The sequence below is a fragment of the Ranitomeya variabilis genome, chromosome 1 (assembly GCF_051348905.1).
Source record: "Ranitomeya variabilis isolate aRanVar5 chromosome 1, aRanVar5.hap1, whole genome shotgun sequence".
Taxonomy (NCBI): domain Eukaryota; kingdom Metazoa; phylum Chordata; class Amphibia; order Anura; family Dendrobatidae; genus Ranitomeya; species Ranitomeya variabilis.
The window spans coordinates 376,388,705-376,409,428 of NC_135232.1; the positions used below are offsets into that span (position 1 = coordinate 376,388,705).

A 20,724-nucleotide genomic window follows, 5' to 3' on the forward strand; every position below is an offset into this window, starting at 1 on the left:
TCATCGCTGGATCGTTGTGTGTGACAGCGATCCAGCGATGCGTTCGCTGGTAACCAGGGTAAACATCGGGTTACTAAGCGCAGGGCCGCGCTTAGTAACCCGATGTTTACCGTGGTTACAAGCGTAAAAGTAAAAAAAAAAAAACAGTACATACACACCATCTGATGTCCGTCAGGTCCCTTGCAGTCTGCTTCCCGCTCTGACTGCCGGCCGGAAAGTGAGAGCAGATCACAGCGGTGACGTCGCCGCTGCGCTCTGCTTTCACTGTATGGCCGGATCTCAGTCAGAGCGGGAAGCGGACGGCAAGGGACCTGACGGACATCAGATGGTGAGTATGTACTGTTTGTTTTTTTTTACTTTTACGCTGGTAACCACGGTAAACATCGGGTTACTAAGCGCGGCCCTGCGCTTAGTAACCCGATGTTTACCCTGGTTACCAGCGAACCTTGGCATCGCTCCAGCGCCGTGATTGCAACGTGTGACCGCAGTCTACGACGCTGGAGCGATAATCATACGACGCTGCGACGTCACGAATCGTGCCGTCGTAGCGATGTAAATGGTACTGTGTGACAGTACCCTTACTCTGTTTTAGGTGAATTACTCTACATTTATCTGCATTACATCTCATTTACCAAGTGTTTGCCCATTCAGTCATCATATCCAGGTTGTTTTGCAATATTGTACTGTCTGTCAAGGTCATATTTTAATATCCTACATAGTTTAGTGTAGTCAGCAAAGACTGACATTTTAATCTCAATCCCATTCACTAGGTCATTAATAAAGAGGTTAAAAAGAATCGGTCCTAGCACCATTGCTGACCATATCCCATTTAGAGAATGTACCATTTATGACACTCTTTGTTTCCTGTCATTTAGCCAATTCCTTACCCATCTGCATGTAGATTCCCCCAGTCCTAGCTTTGTAGCTTCAGTATAAGGCTGTTATGTGGTACAGTATCAAATGCCTTTGCAAAGTCCAGATAAATTACATCAACCACATTACCTACATTCAGATTTGCTCTTACCTCCTCATAGAAAGCCAACATGTTAGTTAGACACAACTTATTCTACATGAATTCATGCTGGTTGTCAGTTATTATATTATTATCTACAGTATATTTCTGCTGGTCATCTCTTATAATGCCCTAAAAACTTTGCACACTACAGATGTCAGACTTACTGGATGGTAGTTGCCTGGATCCACCTTCTTATCTATCTTAAATATTGGTACCATGTCAGCCACCTTCCAATCCTGTGGCACCACCCCTGTTACAAGAGAGTCTAAGAATATAAGATACAGTGGTCTGTCAATTACTGAGCTCAATTCCCTCAGTATCTGTAGATGAATGCCACCTGGGTCGGGGGATTTGTCATTGTTTAATTTGCTCAGACGCAGGCATACTTTTTGTGTTAAACTTGTTATATCAGGTGGTGAACTTTCTACTGTAGTGTTTACGCATCTCAAGGGCTCTCCAAATGCGACATGATGTTTGCAGACCATTCCATCCATTTATTTAGTGGTTACTTGTGTGCACATCCCTTGCCATGGCTAAGTATATGTGCAAATTGTGTAAATTACCTAATAAACAACATTTAGGCTAGTTTCACACTAGCGTTTTGCTGAGCTGCAGAGGGCTGCGGAAGTCCTCGGTGAAGCCCTGCCCATGGCCGCACCTCCGCCGCTCAGCTCCACCTACGTACCTATCTTTAACATTAGGTACGCAGGTCGTGCGGATGTCTGCAGATGCTTCCGCATGCGTCGTTTTGATGATGCAAAGAAAAAAAGAAATTCCAACCAGCTGCGTTTGACACAGGTCCCGTATCATCAAAACGATGCATGCGGAGGCATCCGCATACATCCGCACGAGCTGCGTACCTAATGTTAAAGATAGGTATGCAGGCCGCATGCGGACGTAGGTGGAGCTGAGCATGGAGGTGCGGCCGAGGGCGGGGCTTCACGGAGGAAGTCTGCAGCCCTCCGCAGCTCCTCAAAACACTAGTGTGAAACTAGCCTAACTGAGCATTTCCTAGTCATTGTTTTGTTTTAAGGCCATGTGTGTGTTTATTGTGGATTTGCTTTTTTTCTTTCTTAATCTTTAACCCCTTTACCCCCAAGGGTGGTTTGCACGTTAATGACCGGGCCAATTTTTACAATTCTGACCACTGTCCCTTTATGAGTTTATAACTCTGGAACGCTTCAACGGATCTTGGCGATTCTGACACTGTTTTCTCGTGACATATTGTACTTCATGATATTGGTAAAATTTCTTTGATATAACTTGCGTTTATTTGTGAAAAAACAGAAATTTGGCAAAAATTTTGAAAATTTCGCAATTTTCCAACTTTGAATTTTTATGCCCTTAAATCACAGAGATATGTCACACAAAATACTTAATAGGTAACATTTCCCACATGTCTACTTTACATCAGCACAATTTAGGAACCAACTTTTTGTTTGTTAGGGAGTTATAAGGGTTAAAAGTTGACCAGCAATTTCTCATTTTTACAACACCATTTTTTTTTAGGGACCACATCTCATTTGAAGTCATTTTGAGGGGTCTATATGATAGAAAATACCCAAGTGTGACACCATTCTAAAAACTGCACCCCTCAAGGTGCTCAAAACCACATTCAAGAAATTTATTAACCCTTCAGGTGTTTCACAGGAATTTTTGGAATATTTAAATAAAAATTAACATTTAAATTTTTTTTACACAAAATTTATTTCAGCTCCAATTTGTTTTATTTTACCAAGGGTAACAGGAGAAAATGGACCCCAAAAGTTGTTGTAAAATTTGTCCTGAGTACGCCAATACCCCATATGTGGGGGTAAACCACTGTTTGGGCGCACCGCAGAGCTCGGAAGGGAAGGAGCGCCATTTGACTTTTCAATGCAAAATTGACTGGAATTAAGATGGGACGCCATGTCGCGTTTGGAGAGCCCCTGATGTGCCTAAACATTAAACCCCCCCACAAGTGACACTATTTTGGAAAGTAGACTCCCTAAGGAACTTATCTAGATGTGTTTTGAGAGCTTTGATCCCTCAAGTGTTTCTCTACAGGTTATAACGCAGAGCCGTGAAAATAAAAATTCTTTTTTTTTTCACAAAAATGATTTTTTAGTCCCCAGTTTTGTATTTTCACAAGGGTAAGAGAAGAAATTGGACCCCAAAAGTTGTTGTCCAATTTGTCCTGAGTATGCTGATACCCCATATGTGGGAGGGAACCACTGTTTGGGCGCATGGCAGAGCTCGGAAGGGAAGGAGCGCCATTTGGAATGCAGACTTAGATGGATTGGTCTGCAGGCATCATGTTGCATTTGCAGAGCCCCTGATGTACCCAAACAGTAGAAACCCCCAAAAGTGACCCCATATTGGAAACTAGACCTCCCAAGGAACTTATCTAGATGTGTTGTGAGAACTTTGAACCCCCAGGTGTTTCACTACAGTTTACAACGCAGAGCTGTGAAAATAAACAATCCTTTTTTTTTACCACAAAAATGATTTTTAGCCCCCCAAATTTATATTTTCCCAAGGGTAACAAGAGAACTTGGACCCCAAAGGTTGTTGTCCAATTTGTGCCGAGTACGCTGATGCCCCATATGTTGGGGTAAACCCCTGTTTGGGCGCACGGTAAAGCTCGGAAGGGAAGGAGCACTGTTTTACTTTTTCAATGCAGAATTGGCTGGAATTGAGATCGGACGCCATGTCGCGTTTGGAGAGCCCCTGATGTGCCTAAACAGTGGAAACTCCCCAATTCTAACTGAAACCCTAATCCAAACACACCCCTAACCCTAATCCCAATGGTAACCCTAACCACACCCCTAACCCTGACAAACCCCTAACTCTAATCCGAACCCTAATCCCAACTGTAAATGTAATCCAAACCCTAACTTTAGCCCCAACCCTAACCCTAACTTTAGCCCCAACCCTAGCCCCAACCCTAACCCCAGCCCTAACCCTAATGGGAAAATGGAAATAAATACATTTTTTTAATTTTATTATTTTTCCCTAACTAAGGGGGTGATGAAGGGGGGTTTGATTTACTTTTATAGCATTTTTTATAGCGGATTTTTATGATTGGCAGCCGTCACACACTAAAAGACGCTTTTTATAGCAAAAAACACATTTTGAGACCTATAATTTTTCCATATTTTGGTCCACAGAGTCATGTGAGGTCTTGTTTTTTGCGGGACGAGTTGACGTTTTTATTGGTAACATTTTCGGACACGTGACAGTTTTTGATCGCTTTTTATTCCGATTTTTGTGAGGCTGAATGACCAAAAACCAGCTATTCATTAATTTCTTTTGGGGGAGGCGTTTATACCGTTCCTCATTTGGTAAAATTGATAGAGCAGTTTTATTCTTCGGGTCAGTACGATTACAGCGATACCTCATTTATATCATTTTTTATGCTTTGGCGCTTTTATACGATAAAAACTATTTTATAGAATAAATAATTATTTTGGCATCGCTTTATTTTGAGGACTATAACTTTTTTATTTTTTCTTTGATGATGCTGTGTGGCAGCTCGTTTTTTGCGGGACAAGATGACGTTTTCAGCGATACCATGGTTATTTATATCCGTCTTTTTGATCGCGTGTTATTCCACTTTTTGTTCGGAGGTATGATAATAAAGCGTTGTTTTTTGCCTCGTTTTTTTTTTTTTTCCTACGGTGTTCACTGAAGGGGTTAACTAGTGATATAGTTTTATAGGTGGGGTCGTTATGGACGCGGCGATACTAAATATGTGTACTTTTATTGTTTTATTTTTTTTATTTAGATAAAGAAATGTATTTATGGGAATATTTTTTTTTTATTTCTTTATTTAGGAATTTTTTTTTTTAATTTTTTTTTACACATGTGGAAATTTTTTTTAAAACTTTTTTACTTTGTCCCAGGGGGGGACATCACAGATCTGTGATCTGACAGTTTGCATAGCACTCTGTCAGATCATCGATCTGACTTACAGCATCGCGTATCTCCCAGGGGTATCTCCGATCACATTGCGTTGCTCCGGGGGTCTCAGGGAAGCCCGCAGGGAGCCCCCTCCCTGCGCGATGCTTCTCTGTACCGCCGGCACACCACGATCATGTTTGATCGCGGTGTGCCGGGGGTTAATGTGTCGGGGGCGGTCCGTGACCGCTCCTGGCACATAGTGCCGGATGTCAGCTGTGATAATCAGCTGACACCCGGCCACGATCGGCCGCGCTCCCCCCATGAGCGCTGCCGATCGCGCTGGACCTACTATCCCGTCGGTGGTCATACGGGCCCACCCCACCTCGACGGGATAGTACGTCCAATGTCAGAAAGGGGTTAAAAATTATTTTAAACTTTTTTCTACTTTTTATTTAACAGAAACCTGATATGTCCCTAAATGCTAGGAACTTGAATGAAATACTCATATGCCCAAATGCTATTAACTTGCATATATATGGTTAATATGAAGGTTAATAGTGCTCCAGTGTTGTTGGGCTACCTTACTGAAAGTGCGCTAATGGTAGGAAGTTAATTTTATTCTCCCAAGGAGTCAGCGGCTTTCAAGTACAGAGGCGTGTCGGGCGATCCCAAGAAACAGGCTCTGTTGCATGTGCTGTGACAGTGACAAATCCAGCTGCGGCGTCGATCAGTTGATCCAGGAAGCTGGGTTCCCTCTGCAGCTTATTTGGTAAGCGCTATAGCTTGCCGAATAAGAGGGAACCCGAACAAATTCGCTCAACTCTAGTCAAACCATGGATACCTAAGGTCCTGCAATGCCTGCACATGAGAAAGAGACATAGCGAATCAGGAAAACTATGCTACATTACTAATCGGTGGTATTTGCTAATATTATTATTACTCTTACTATATGTTAGGATAGGATCTTGGAGATGGCAATATCCCTTTAAGTCCCATTAAGGGAATAGACTATGTTATCCTTGTATACTATGCTGCTATAATTCTTCTTAATAGATCTGGCACCTCTTACACCAGCACAATCCTAAGATTTAAGCCAGCCTCACACATCAGTTTTTTTTTGTATGTGTGCTATCCGTTACTTTTACAGATAGATCACAGAACCTTCACAATGAATGTGACTTTTCACATGTCCTTTTTTTATGGACCGATTGTCCGCAAAACTCCCCAGACATCCTACTTTCATCCATTTTGAAGATCAAACTCTCAATGCAAGTCAAGTCAATGGCCCTATGAAAAAAACAAACAAACTGATAGCATATGGATGTCATCTGTGTTCAACACATACTTTACTTTTTTCTTATATGTTAAAAACGGGTGAAGCAAGGATTGTAAAAACTGATGCATGAGCCAAAATGGGTCCAACACAATGAAAAAATCTCCCACCATTTTTCATGTATGAGGAAAAAAAAGGACTAGTGAAACTGGCGTTAGGTTGATAATAGAATGCCGGGTTGTTTCATATGAAAGATATCTTTTGTATGGGAAGGGTAAAATGACATTTTCTTATGACAAACTCTCCCTTCCAAGGCTGGAGTCACTCTAGTGTATGGCATCCGATGCAAGAGGATCGGGTCGGATATGCCTATGACACTTGAGCCAAGTGTCATGCTACTGTGCTCTGATCTTCTCGCATGAGAGAATCGCAGCACAAGTGCGGAGGAGACGGAAAAATTCATTTCTTCATATCGTCCAATGTGCGTATATCGGGCTGCGCTGTGATGACATCTGAGTGCAGTCCAATGTTTCACACTCACCCATAGACTTGTATCGGGGCGAGTGAGCCGAGTCTCGCTGCCAATCGCATCATGGTGCCGAATCGGCATGAGACAATAATCGGAGATCTGCACTGCCCCATAGTATAACACTGGGCCGAGTGCTAGCTGATCACATATCACATAGCACTCGGCCATGTTATATGGTAGTGGGACGCCAGCCTAAGCCCCAAGCACCCGGTAGCAGAAAAGTGTGCCTGCATCAGCCTTTGGAGAAATACCAAGGACACATACAATATATGTAACATTAAGTACAATGTGATAAAAAATGGCTTCTAACTGTTTTTCTACATTTTGTAGCTTAATAAGTTACTTGAGTGCTGCGATTAATGTGTGAAGGTGATGTTTTCGACCACGGCTATTATTTGTCTTTAGTAATAAAGCTGTTTTCTTGGCAGGTTACTACGGCGAGGGTGTTAATGCCATCATTGTGTTTGCTGCCTGCTTTCTGCCTGACAGCAGTCGTTCTGACTACAATTATGTCATGGAAAATCTGTTCCTGTGAGTACGTCCCATAAACACGGCCACACTCACTATTGTGACAAACACCCTGCAACATGTTGGCACACTCCTCATCTACACATATGGTTTCAGTCTATTTGGACAAAGAATACATCTTTTTTTGTTAAAGGGTAATAGGAAAAATAATTGCATGTAGATACTTTATAGCAAAAAAAAGCATAAAAACAATCGTGTTACAGAACTACAGAACTGTAGAAACAAGATCCTGTGCAAATATGTTACAGAACTACACATCCCAGCAACTTACTATTGTCTAGTGGTTAGATCAGCAGTGGTTGTGGATTTGGGGAATTTTTTGGTGCAGGGCAAGTGGGTAAGGTGTAAAATTCGGACAGCAGGGATTGTTTCACATCACTCCTGCCCTGGAGATGAGGGAGGATCCAGCAAATATGACACATTTAAATAAAGTAGCCAGCCATAAAGTCATAAAAACATGAGGTTGGAAGCAGAAAAAATACCATATGGTCCTTTTGGTCTGGTCTTACATTTATTTCCTTTATATTTGTATCTTAGGATAGCTGTCATCTTGACTGCGGTGTCATGCTACATACATGTGCACCTATCTATGTGTTTTCTTAGTGGGATGCCCACTCAAATAGAAGAAGAATGGCTGCACTTTGCTAATAGAATACACAGTGCAGCCTTCGTGGTGGCATTTGCTATATAGTGGCTCGTGAAAGCATCCCCCCTTGTTTTTTATTTTTACCTATTTTGTTATATTACAACTGTGTTTAAATATTTTTGTATTCCGATTTGTGTGTGATGCATCAGCACTAAATATTCTAAGCTGGTGAAGTAAGAAAAATATATTACATTTATGGGATTAAATAGCTAAAAATTGTCATGTGCATATGTATTCACCCCTTTTGCTATGATGCCCCTAAAAATTTCTGGTGCAAGCAACTACCTTCATAAGTCACTTGCTTACTGAAAGGAAGTCCACCTGTGTGCAATCTAAGTGTCACATGGTTTGTCAGTATATACACCTTTTCTGAAAGCTCACAGACGCTGCAACACCATTAAGGAAGAGGTACCACTAACCAAACCCCACCATGAAGACCAAGGAGATCTCCAAACAAGTCAGGGACAAAGTTGTTGAGAAGTACAAGTCAGGGTTGGGTTATAAAAAAAATATCCCAATTTCTGTTGATTCCCCAGAGCACCATCAAATCATTTATGATCAAATGGAAAGAACATGGTACCACAACAAACCTGCCAAGAGTGGGCCGCCCACCAAAACTCTCAGCCTAGGCAAGGAGGGCATTAATGAGAGAGGCAGCAGAGACCAAAGGTAACCCTGAATGAGCTGCAGAGTTCGCAAGCAGAGACTGGAGCATCTGCCTATACGACCACAATAAGCCATACACTCCATAGAGGTGGCCTTTATGGAAGAGTGGGCAGAACTAAGCCAAAAGACATGTGAGGGACTCCCTAAATGTATGGAGGAAGGTGCTGTGGTCAAAGAAGACCAAAATTGAACTTTTTGGCCACCAAGGTAAACGCTATATCTGGCACCAAGCCAACACAGGTTATCACCCCAAGAAAACCATCTTCACAGTAAAACGTGGTGGTGGCAGCATCATGCTGTGGGAATGTTTTTCGGCAGCAGTTACAGGGAAAATAGTTTGAATCAAGGGGAAGTTGGATGGTGCAAAGTACAGGGATATTCTTGAGCAAAAACCTGTTTCAGTCTTTCAGTGATTTAAGACTGGGATGGATTTTCACCTTCCAACAAGACAATTACCAAAAGAATACCACTAAAGCAACACCTACTCAAAGCCCAGACTGTAATCCAATTGAGAATCTTGAGAATCTGTGGTTAGACTTGAAGATTGCTATGCACCAGAGGAAGATATCTAACTTGAAGGAGCTGGAGCAGTTTTGCCTTGAATGGGCAAAAATCCCAGTGGCAAGATGTGGAAAGCTCATGGAGACTTATCCAAAATTACTTGCAGCAGTAATTGCTACAAAATACTGATTTTAGAGGGGTGAATAGTTATGCAGAGTGAAATTTTCAATTATTTTTGTACTTTTGTTGTTTGCTACACAATAAAAAGAAAACCAAATGTTCACAGTTGTAGGCATGTTTTTTTATATGAACTGATGCAAACCCTAAAAAAACTTTGAAATTCCAAGTTGTGAGGTAGCTAAACATGAAAAATGCCAAGGTGGGGTGAATACTTTTGCAAGCCACTGTGTGTTTAAATCCGGGACTTACAGCAACCCGATGGCTTGATACTATCAAGATAACACAAGATGCACAAGATTGATTTTCATACAGATCGTTCATCTATCAAGTTGCCATGGCTCGAGATGAAGCTGGAGGCTGTTAAAAAAGGAAATATAGTAGATAATCCGTTTTCAAACCACAGAGAATGGGACAGATTTACTAAGCTAAATGTTCCCAAATTCTGGTGACTCACTGCTAAAATTCAAGAAGGGTCTGGATGCCTTTCTTGCTTAATATATTACAAGTTTATGGGCACTATATTCTGTGATGGGACGTTGATCCAGGAAATTAGTCTGATTGCCATATGTGGAGATGGGAAGGATATGGGCTTTTAGTGTCTGCCCCGTGGGGTTTTTACCTTCCTCTGGATCAACATGTTAAGATATAGGTTGAACAAGTAGACTTAAAGAGAATTTCATCAGGATCAGGCATGATAAACTAAAGATATGGGCATAAAGCTGCTATTCTCCTGATTTTAATAGGTATCTTCACTGCCGAAATCTGCAGCCTAGTTATTCTTTATTCACCAATAGATGTTTTGGTGCAACAAGCTGTTTGTGCTTTGGGGGGGCCTGCAGGATGGGACTGGGACACTGGTGCCATTTTACTGGAGTCTGCAACCAGATCAATCTGCACAAGTGCCACACGTGGCTAGGATAGTGTCAGAACTTAATTTTAAACAGTATGTAGATCCTTACACCAGAGGCAGCTTGGGAGCCGTGGCAGAGATGAAGAAACTCCCCGCAGCCAGCCCAAATGGTTAGTGCACCAAAACTTCTATTGTTGATTAAAGAATAACCAGGCTGCACATTTCTACAATGAAGGTACCTATTAATTCAGCAGAACAGCGACTTTATGACCATATCTTTAGTTTATAATGCCTAATCATGATGACAAGTTCTAACCGTTAAACTATGAAACTATGAAGTACCTTGCACCAGACTCATTATGTGTAAAAAAATGTTGGAAAAGTCGGTATGACAGGTCTAAATGTTGGGCTTGTATTTTTACTTACATAGGTTTTGGCATATTCCTACTATTTAGACTATTTTGAAATTGTTGATGGATTATCTCAAGATAAGAAAGTTAATGAATATAGTATACTAAGTTACTAACCATTTATAAAATATCCAAAAATACTTATTTATTTTTTATATTTGCCATTAGTATATGCATGTACTTGTGCTTATGGTTTTTAAGAATTAGCTAGGGAATATAAAACCAAGGGTAGTCCTCTTGTACAAGGTAGTTATTAGCACAAGTCATAAACCCGTATGACTCTAGATAGGGCTAGCATGGCTTACACCTGCTTATCTATTGTCTAATATAAGACTAAATTCACAATACAGTTTCCAGCATTGCTCAGTCACCTGGAAAAACACTATGAAAACCCCCTTGTTAGGCTTTATAGAAAGACAAAGCAACCCTTTACATTCTGCCATACTCAGATGACATGAGAGGTCAGAACCACATGTGCTGGAGGACTAGACGTGAAATTGGCAGATCAGTTCCCATAGTGTGCAGTATACGATGACAGCAATTTACCTCCTATTTGTTATAACTGCCTACCTCTGCAGTAGTGAAGGAGGTCATTGTATAACCCACATTTATATACTGAACAATGTGCAAAATGTTCCTGGTTGCAAAAAAATAAGCACAAATAACATGTTGATACTATCTATAAGCACATTATTACCATGAAGGGGAAGGTGCCCATACTTGGCAAATCATTAATAAAAATCTGAACATTGTGCAAGGAAATTAAACTTAAGCTAACTTACTGGAACCATTAAAACATTGAAATAAAAAATGTAGTATGAAATAAAAAGATACTTATAAATAAAGGTGCCTTAAAATGTCTGATTCTGCTTCTCCTTATTCTCAACGTGGCCACACGTGCAAAGTTTGGCCACAGTGACATACGATCATAGTGATACTAAGGTGGTCTCAATAGATAACCAAATCGTCACATCGTCCCCACGCACAAGTGCACGAAGACTCAGTTTTGCAGTCTCACTCAGTAAAGTTTCTTTTTTGGGAACCTGGTCATGATTTAGCTGGCCATGGCTTGCAAAAAGCTGATATTGTCATGGGTTCCCGAAGCGATCTGCTGATACATATCTAAATATTGTATGTTGCTGTATATTCTCTCTTATTTCAGATATGTGATAAGTACATTGGAACTCATGGTAGCTGAGGACTACATGATTGTCTACCTAAATGGAGCCACGCCAAGAAGAAAAATGCCAGGACTTGGATGGATGAAGAAGTGTTATCAAATGATAGATAGACGGTGAGTAGACAATTTTCAACATTAAAGGGGTTGTCCGATGAAAACAGGTTATCACCTATCACTAGATAGGTGATAACTTGCTGATTGGTGGGTTTCTGACTGCTTCGATTGGCAGATCGGGGAATTTCTATCCCCATCAGAATGGAGCAGCAGTGCGCGCATGTGCTACCTGCATTTGATTCTTTTCTTTTGGGGCCGCCAAGCAATGTGATCGTCTTTTTCCGGAAGCCCCATAAAGAATGAATGGAATGGCATTTGGACATCCAACATGGCACACTATTTTGTAACAGTGATGAAAGCTATCTATTGGGAATAAAAGTTCCCCGATCTACTGAACAATGAAGATCCTGGTGGTGAGACACCTACCAATCACTAAGTTATCACCTATCTTTCAGAAAAGTATTAAAGGGTATACCCGATACTTTATAAAAAACAAAAAATGTACCTAAACACTAACAGGCAGGTAATTGCAACTTACCTGCCTGTGTGTACGGCGCCATTCTTCCCTGGCACAGAGTGGTCACATACCGCTCCTGCTGGGATTTCAGCTGTCTCTGCTGACGCAACGGGGAGTGACTTTGATGTAATTCTGATTGACAGCTGGCTCCCCCAGTTAGGCAACGGGGATCCGGCTGTCAATCAGAATGATGTCAGAAGTCCCCCGCCCAGTCGACAGGGCGGAGAATAAGCCTCCAGAGTGGATGTGACTTCAGCAGAGGCTTCTGAATCCCTGGCAGGAGTGGTCTGTGACCACTCTGTGCTGGGGAAGAATGGTACCAGACACAACAGGCAGGTAGGTTGCAATTATATTCCTGTTAGTGCTTAGGTACATTTTTTGTTTTTTTGTAAAGTCCCGGATACCCCTTTAACTTGTTTTCTCTGGCCTACTCTTTTAAGTCAGTTTTGCTACCTATATCATATGTTCAAGATGTAACTATTAGTGACGAGCAAACGTGCTGGGATAAGTTGTTATCTGAGCATGCCCTTGTGCTATCCGGGTGTCTTCGGCGTTCTTGAAAAATATGTTCCAGTCCCTGCGCCCATATGTCTCGCAGCTGTTCGACAGCCGCAACACATGTAGGGATTTCATAACAAACAGGCAATCCCTGCATGTGTTGTGGCTGTCAAACAGCTGTGACACATGCATCGACGGGGACTTAAACATATCTTTGAAGCATGCCGAAAACACCTGGTCAGCACAAGAGCATAGCATGCTTGTATAACACATTATCCGAGCACGTTCACTTATCACTAGTAACTATCTCAAAATGATTTTCTCAAGGCTACATAGCAACTGCATACTCTGCTATGGCTATTTGTTAATTATGTTTGATTGCTTTCATGAATGGATTACCTACGTTATATCTTATTACAGACTAAGGAAGAACCTAAAGTCATTCATCATTGTTCATCCATCTTGGTTTATCAGAACTATATTAGCCGTAACACGTCCTTTTATAAGGTAAATATGAATTGTACTATAGTAAATCATTCTTATCTATTATACAGCTCGGGCAAAAATTAAGAGACCTAATGTTCAGTTTGTCTGATTTTTCTCTTTGTAGGTATATTTTTGAGTAAAATGTAAATTGTTCTTTTATTCTATAAACTTCTGACAACATGTCTCCGAATTTCCAAGCAATAATGTTTGTATTTTTTTTCTGACAAAGAAAAATGGTCAAAATAAAAAAAAAAAACAGGGCTTTCAGACTTCAAATAATGCAAAGAAAACAAGTTCATAATTATTTAGAAACAACAATACTAATGTTTTAACTCATGAACAGTTCAGAAATCAATATTTTGTGGAATAACCATGATTTTTAATCATAGCCTTCATGCGTCTTGGCAAGCAGGTCTTCTTTGTTTGATGGCTTGTGACTATCCATCATCCTCTTCATTACATTCCAGAGGTTTTCAATGGGGTTCCGGTCTGGAGATTGGGCTGCCCACGACAGGGTTTTGATGTGGTGGTCTCTTAATTTTTGCCAGAGCTGTATTTAACATCATCTAGTGCAGTAATCCACAGCATGAATATATCTTAGTATTTGATATTATCACTAATCTGATGAACAGATCTTTCTTTTTCCCTATCCTGGAAATAAAGTTGCCATGCAATGCCCTGCTTTCATTCAATTCTGTGGGAGAAAAATAGACATCAAAAATAAAAGGCATATCCAATTTACATATGCAATACATGTACATTATGGTAGGTTGTAGATTCTTAAGGCATCTAATTTTACATTATTTTACTCCTTGGCACTAGTTTAATGAAATATTGTTGAGAAATACCATTTCCTATTGCTGCTTTGTATGACATGGTTGGGTGAGTTTAGTGTGTTGGAACATGCCAGGACAGCACATAGGCCTGGTCTCTGGTCTCCCATAATTTTCAATAAACCAATCTGTTCTCAACCCAATTGAATGTATTTGGGTTGAACAAGAATGGAGATTGCAAGCTAGGCCTTCTCATTCAACATCAGTGTCTGACCTCACAAATGCTCTTCTGGATGAATGGGCAAAAGTCCCCATAGACACACTCCACAATTTTGTAAGACCAAAAGCAATTTCCTATGATAAGAATTGCAATGTATTCGTAAAAATTGGATGCTATATGGTTGATCCATGTGGGATCTGATTTTTTTTGAACAGCAATAGATTTGAATGGGCAAGTATCTGAAATATGTAAAAGGCTAGTGCATACTGCGATTTTATTCATGCGGACATTCGATCTATGTGCACAAAAAAGGTCATCTGAGAAGTCTTATAGAATGACATTGGTCCTAGTGCTTTTTGCGTGATGTCAGGTTTTTCCATACGCAACAATCAGACCCATAATACAGTCGTGTTAATATCGCCTCAAAGTCAGATTAATATTGTAATACCTAATATATTAATTTATACTTAACATCCTTTTCTATCAGCTCCAAGTTCAGCAGCAAGATAAAGTACGTATCCAGTCTAGCTGAGCTTAGGGAATTGATCCCAATGGAATATGTGCAGATTCCGGAAAGTATTATCAAGTAAGTCAATGTGTAAAATGTTTAATACATCAAAGACTGTGGAAACTATTTTTTCTGCTGTCAAACACAAAGTTGCATTGTAACAGTGTAATCTTTTGTATTTGTATGTGTCCCAAGCCCAATTATGTTAAGTTGGTTATTCATAGAATGTTGGCAAAACCAGACTATTTCGACAAGACCAGCTGACCAACCAAAGAGTATTGGGATTTGCCAACTCTCCACCAATGACAAACGTCTTGGATAAAAGGGTCAGATACTGAATTTTGACATGGGAATTTAAAGGCTGTCAGAAGTGTCGGGTGGAAGCTCACTCGCCTTTCCCCACTGAGAACACATGCATGCTATTGGTGTTATCAGCTAAACATCTATATAATTTGCATTAACTTAAAATATGGATAGAAAGTAAAAAAAAAATACTTAAAATTTACTACTGGATAAGTAGAATTTTCCTATAATTATACTTGGCATGACTCTGAAGGCAAGCTTACAAACATTAGCTAACTACACCAAGTTCTTTACGGAGCAAAATTTTCATTTTTTAAAAAGTTCCCAATTAAATGTACTATTTAAATATTAAATTGTTAAAATTATCTGATGATATCACAGTTAAGTCATGAATGTTTAAATTAGTCGCTAAGTTTAGTTCTAAGGTCAACGTGCAGATCAAATGGTATTAAACATGGTGATTAAACATCATTTGATTAAAAATTGCACCAGATTGTCACTGGTCATGTAAAAGAGCTTATAATATAGATTTAAAAATAATCAGAAATTACGCATACGGTACATGCATAAATATTTAGATTTTTTTTGTACCTATATAGCACAATGCAGGCTATTATTGAAGAATAATGTAGATACTCCTGTGTATGCTATGTGTCTTAGTTTATGAGCCATTTATGAGATTCTTCTTCCTCCTTGATATGGTATCCCTAACGTAGTCTTAATTTATCTGTGGCTTTTCAGAAAGGCAAACAGTAAAAATAAATTACAGCCACTATTTCATTGTGTGCCCAGTTTAACATGACACATTTGGTGAAAGGTCCTCTATATCCACGTATCTGCAGGGAAATAGTGTTTCTAGACCTGACTAGTTCCCATTACCCTCTTAAAACTATTTAACTGACAACCCTAATTTAAAAAAAAAGTCGGGACACTGTCTAAAATGTTAAGAAAACTAGAATGCAATGATTTGGAAATTTCTTGTAGCATATTTTAGCTTTTCCACAGTCTTCTTTGGCAATGATCCTTTGTTCACGGTTGAACAATTATACTCCTCTGTCAATAGTGACTTTATTATAACTTTACTGGTTGTTAAAATTACTGAAATTGAAAGCACATTTTTCTTTTTACATCTTCTGCACAAGCGTAAAAAATATTTGTTTTTTGCTTTCAACATATCGATCCAAAAGCAATAATATGTTTTATATTATGTCCATCGATGTAGCTTTATGACGGTTTGTTTATTGTATGAAGAGTTGGAGTTATTTCCACCATTTTGAGGTATATGCAACATTTTGATTACTTTAATAATTTTTTTTAGAGGGGCAGATTACATGAAAAAAATGCAATTTTGTCTTTTTTTATATATGTGCAGGATAAATACCATGATAGTTTTACAGTTTATGTCGGTACAGACTGCAGCAGTAGCAGTTATGGTTTGTTTATTTTCATGGACATTTTGTCAGGAACAAGGAACTTTTTTTTAGCTCCCATGCAATAATTTAATCACTTCTACAATACACGTCACCTGTACTCATTAAGATAAGAAAAAGGTGCAGCAGTACCTGAGTTGCTTCTGAAAACACTTGACAAAACATTGTGAGTCACATGTGCCCAACCCTCTGTTCTCTCCCAGCCTCAGAACAGGATGTTTTAACATTTTTTCTTTTAATTCTGATGACTAAGTGACACAAACTATGCAGATTGAACTGATGGGATTAATTTTTTTAAAGCATTTGATATGCATTTATGATGTGTTATAGTATTAAAAAAGAATTATAGTGCCAGATTGCGCAGAATTATTATTTTAGTAATTCCTTTTCATTAGCAATATTGCTCTGCCTAGAAGCTCAGACCAGCCATAGTCCATGCTGTATTCTAGATCTCCAGTGAAGGATCCAGCAATATAAAATGTAATGTGATTCTACACACTAGAGAGGAAAGCCTAGGAGAAAGCACAGACTATGGCCGCTACGATACAAGCCAGTGTGGTTCAGAATTAAGAACTTGAGAGTAACGTTATTACATCACTAGAAAGGTGTTTTACCAATGTTTGTAGGAAACTGTTAATGGCTTTTACACAGTATTTAGTTTTAGTATATTTGTGAAGCTGTGAAATCTAGATATATAATATCTGAGGATGAAGCTGCACACCAGCATGTTACCCACTGGCTCCAATCCCCACATCTTATTGCCACCACTCCCCACACCTTATTGCCACCACTCCCCACACCTTATTGCCACCACTCCCCACACCATATTGCTACCAATCTCCACACCTTATTGCTACCAATCTCCACACCTTATTGCTACCAATCTCCACACCTTATTGCTACCAATCTCCACACCTTATTGCCACCACTCCCCACACCTTATTGCTACCAATCTCCACACCTTATTGCCACCAATCCCCACAACTTATTGCCACCACTGCCCACACTTTATTGCCACCACTCCCCACACCTTATTGCCACAACTCCCCACACCTTATTGCTACCAATCTCCACACCTTATTGCCACCAATCCCCACACCTTATTGCCACAACTCCCCACACCTTATTGCCACCAATCTCCACACCTTATTGCCACCAATCCCCACAACTTATTGCCGCCACTGCCCACACCTTATTGCCACCAATTCCCACACTTTATTGCCACAACTCCCCACACCTTATTGCCACCAATCCCCACACCTTATTGCCACAACTCCCCACACCTTATTGCCACCAATCTCCACACCTTATTGCCACCAATCCCCACAACTTATTGCCGCCACTGCCCACGCCTTATTGCCACCAATTCCCACACTTTATTGCCACAACTCCCCACACCTTATTGCCACCAATTCCCACACTTTATTGCCACAACTCCCCACACCTTATTGCCACCAATCTCCACACCTTATTGCCACCAATCCCCACAACTTATTGCCACCACTGCCCACACCTTATTGCCACCAATTCCCACACTTTATTGCCACAACTCCCCACACCTTATTGCCACCAATTCCCACACTTTATTGCCACAACTCCCCACACCTTATTGCCACCAATTCCCACACTTTATTGCCACAACTCCCCACACCTTATTGCCACCAATCTCCACACCTTATTGCCACCAATCCCCACAACTTATTGCCAGCACTGTCCACACCTTATTGCCACCACTCCTCACACCTTATTGCCACCAATTCCCACACCTTATTGCCACCAATTCCCACACCTTATTGACACTAATCCCCACATCTTATTGCCACTAATTCCCACATCTTATTGTCACCACTCCCCACACCTTATTGCCACCACTCCCCACACCTTATTGCCACCAATACCTACACCTTATTGCCACCACTCCCTACATATTACACATTATTGCCACAACTCCCCACACCTTATTGCCACAACTCCCCACACCTTATTGCCACCAATCCCCACACCGTATTGCCACCAATCCCCACACTGTATTGCTACCACTCCCCACACCTTATTGCCACTAATCTCCACACCTTATTGCCATTAATCTCCACACCTTATTGCCACTAATCTCCATACCTATTTGTCACCAATCCCCACACCTTATTGCCACCAATCCCCACACCTTATTGCTACCAATCTCCACACCTTATTGCCACCAATCCCCACACCTTATTGCCACAACTCCCCACACCATATTGCCACCAATCTCCACACCTTATTGCCACCAATCCCAACTTATTGCCACCACTGCCCACACCTTATTGCCACCAATTCCCACACTTTATTGCCACAACTCCCCACACCTTATTGCCACCAATCTCCACACCTTATTGCCACCAATCACCACAACTTATTGCCACCACTGCCCACAACTTATTGCCACCAATTCCCACACTTTATTGCCACAACTCCCCACACCTTATTGCCACCAATTCCCACACTTTATTGCCACAACTCCCCATACCTTATTGCCACCAGTCTCCACACCTTATTGCCACCAATCTCCACAACTTATTGCCACCACTGCCCACACCTTATTGCCACCAATTCCCACACTTTATTGCCACAACTCCCCACACCTTATTGCCACCAATCTCCACACCTTATTGCCACCAATCCCCACAACTTATTGCCACCACTGCCCACACCTTATTGCCACCAATTCCCACACTTTATTGCCACAACTCCCCACACCTTATTGCCACCAATTCCCACACTTTATTGCCACAACTCCCCACACCTTATTGCCACCAATTCCCACACTTTATTGCCACAACTCCCCACACCTTATTGCCACCAATCTCCACACCTTATTGCCACCAATCCCCACAACTTATTGCCAGCACTGTCCACACCTTATTGCCACCACTCCTCACACCTTATTGCCACCAATTCCCACACCTTATTGCCACCAATTCCCACACCTTATTGACACTAATCCCCACATCTTATTGCCACTAATTCCCACATCTTATTGTCACCACTCCCCACACCTTATTGCCACCACTCCCCACACCTTATTGCCACCAATACCTACACCTTATTGCCACCACTCCCTACATATTACACATTATGGCCACAACTCCCCACACCTTATTGCCACAACTCCCCACACCTTATTGTCACCAATCCCCACACCGTATTGCCACCAATCCCCACACTGTATTGCCACCACTCCCCACACCTTATTGCCACTAATCTCCACACCTTATTGCCATTAATCTCCACACCTTATTGCCACTAATCTCCATACCTATTTGTCACCAATCCCCACACCTTATTGCCACCAATCCCCACACCTTATTGCCACCAATCCCCACACCTTATTGCCACTAATCTCCACACCTTATTGCCATTAATCTCCACACCTTATTGCCACTAATCTCCATACCTATTTGTCACCAATCCCCACACCTTATTGCCACCAATCCCCACACCTTATTGCCACCAATCCCCACACCTTATTGCCACAACTCCCCACACCTTATTGCTACCAATCTCCACACCTTATTGCCACCAATCCCCACACCTTATTGCCACAACTCCCCACACCATATTGCCACCAATCTCCACACCTTATTGCCACCAATCCCCACAACTTATTGCCACCACTGCCCACACCTTATTGCCACCAATTCCCACACTTTATTGCCACAACTCCCCACACCTTATTGCCACCAATCTCCACACCTTATTGCCACCAATCACCACAACTTATTGCCACCACTGCCAACACCTTATTGCCACCAATTCCCACACTTTATTGCCACAACTCCCCACACCTTATTGCCACCAATTCCCACACTTTATTGCCACAACTCCCCACACCTTATTGCCACCAATCTCCACACCTTATTGCCACCAATCCCCACAACTTATTGCCACCACTGTCCACACCTTATTGCCACCACTCCTCACACCTTATTGCCACCAATTCCCACACCTTATTGCCACCAATTCCCACACCTTATTGACACTAATCCCCACATCTTATTGCCACTAATTCCCACATCTTATTGTCACCACTCCCCACACCTTATTGCCACCACTCCCCACACCTTATTGCCACCACTCCCCACACCTTATTGCCACCAATACCTACACCTTATTGCCACCACTCCCTACATATTACACATTATTGCCACCAATCCCCACACCTTATTGCCACAACTCCCCACACCTTATTGTCACCAATCCCCACACCGTATTGCCACCAATCCCCACACTGTATTG

The 20,724-nt window shown here is 41.2% G+C and overlaps 1 protein-coding gene across 6 annotated transcripts in view; it reads left to right on the forward strand.

The window, feature by feature from the left end:
- Positions 1–20,724, forward strand: part of PRUNE2 (prune homolog 2 with BCH domain) — a 488,633-nt gene that overhangs the window by 451,409 nt on the left and 16,500 nt on the right. For all 6 annotated transcript variants that reach the window (XM_077249022.1, XM_077249023.1, XM_077249020.1 and 3 more), the window contains 4 exons: positions 7,128–7,230; positions 11,643–11,774; positions 13,150–13,236; positions 14,696–14,794. In XM_077249022.1, coding sequence (XP_077105137.1) covers positions 7,128–7,230; positions 11,643–11,774; positions 13,150–13,236; positions 14,696–14,794 — 421 coding nt within the window. The remainder of the gene's footprint in view (positions 1–7,127; positions 7,231–11,642; positions 11,775–13,149; positions 13,237–14,695; positions 14,795–20,724) is intronic.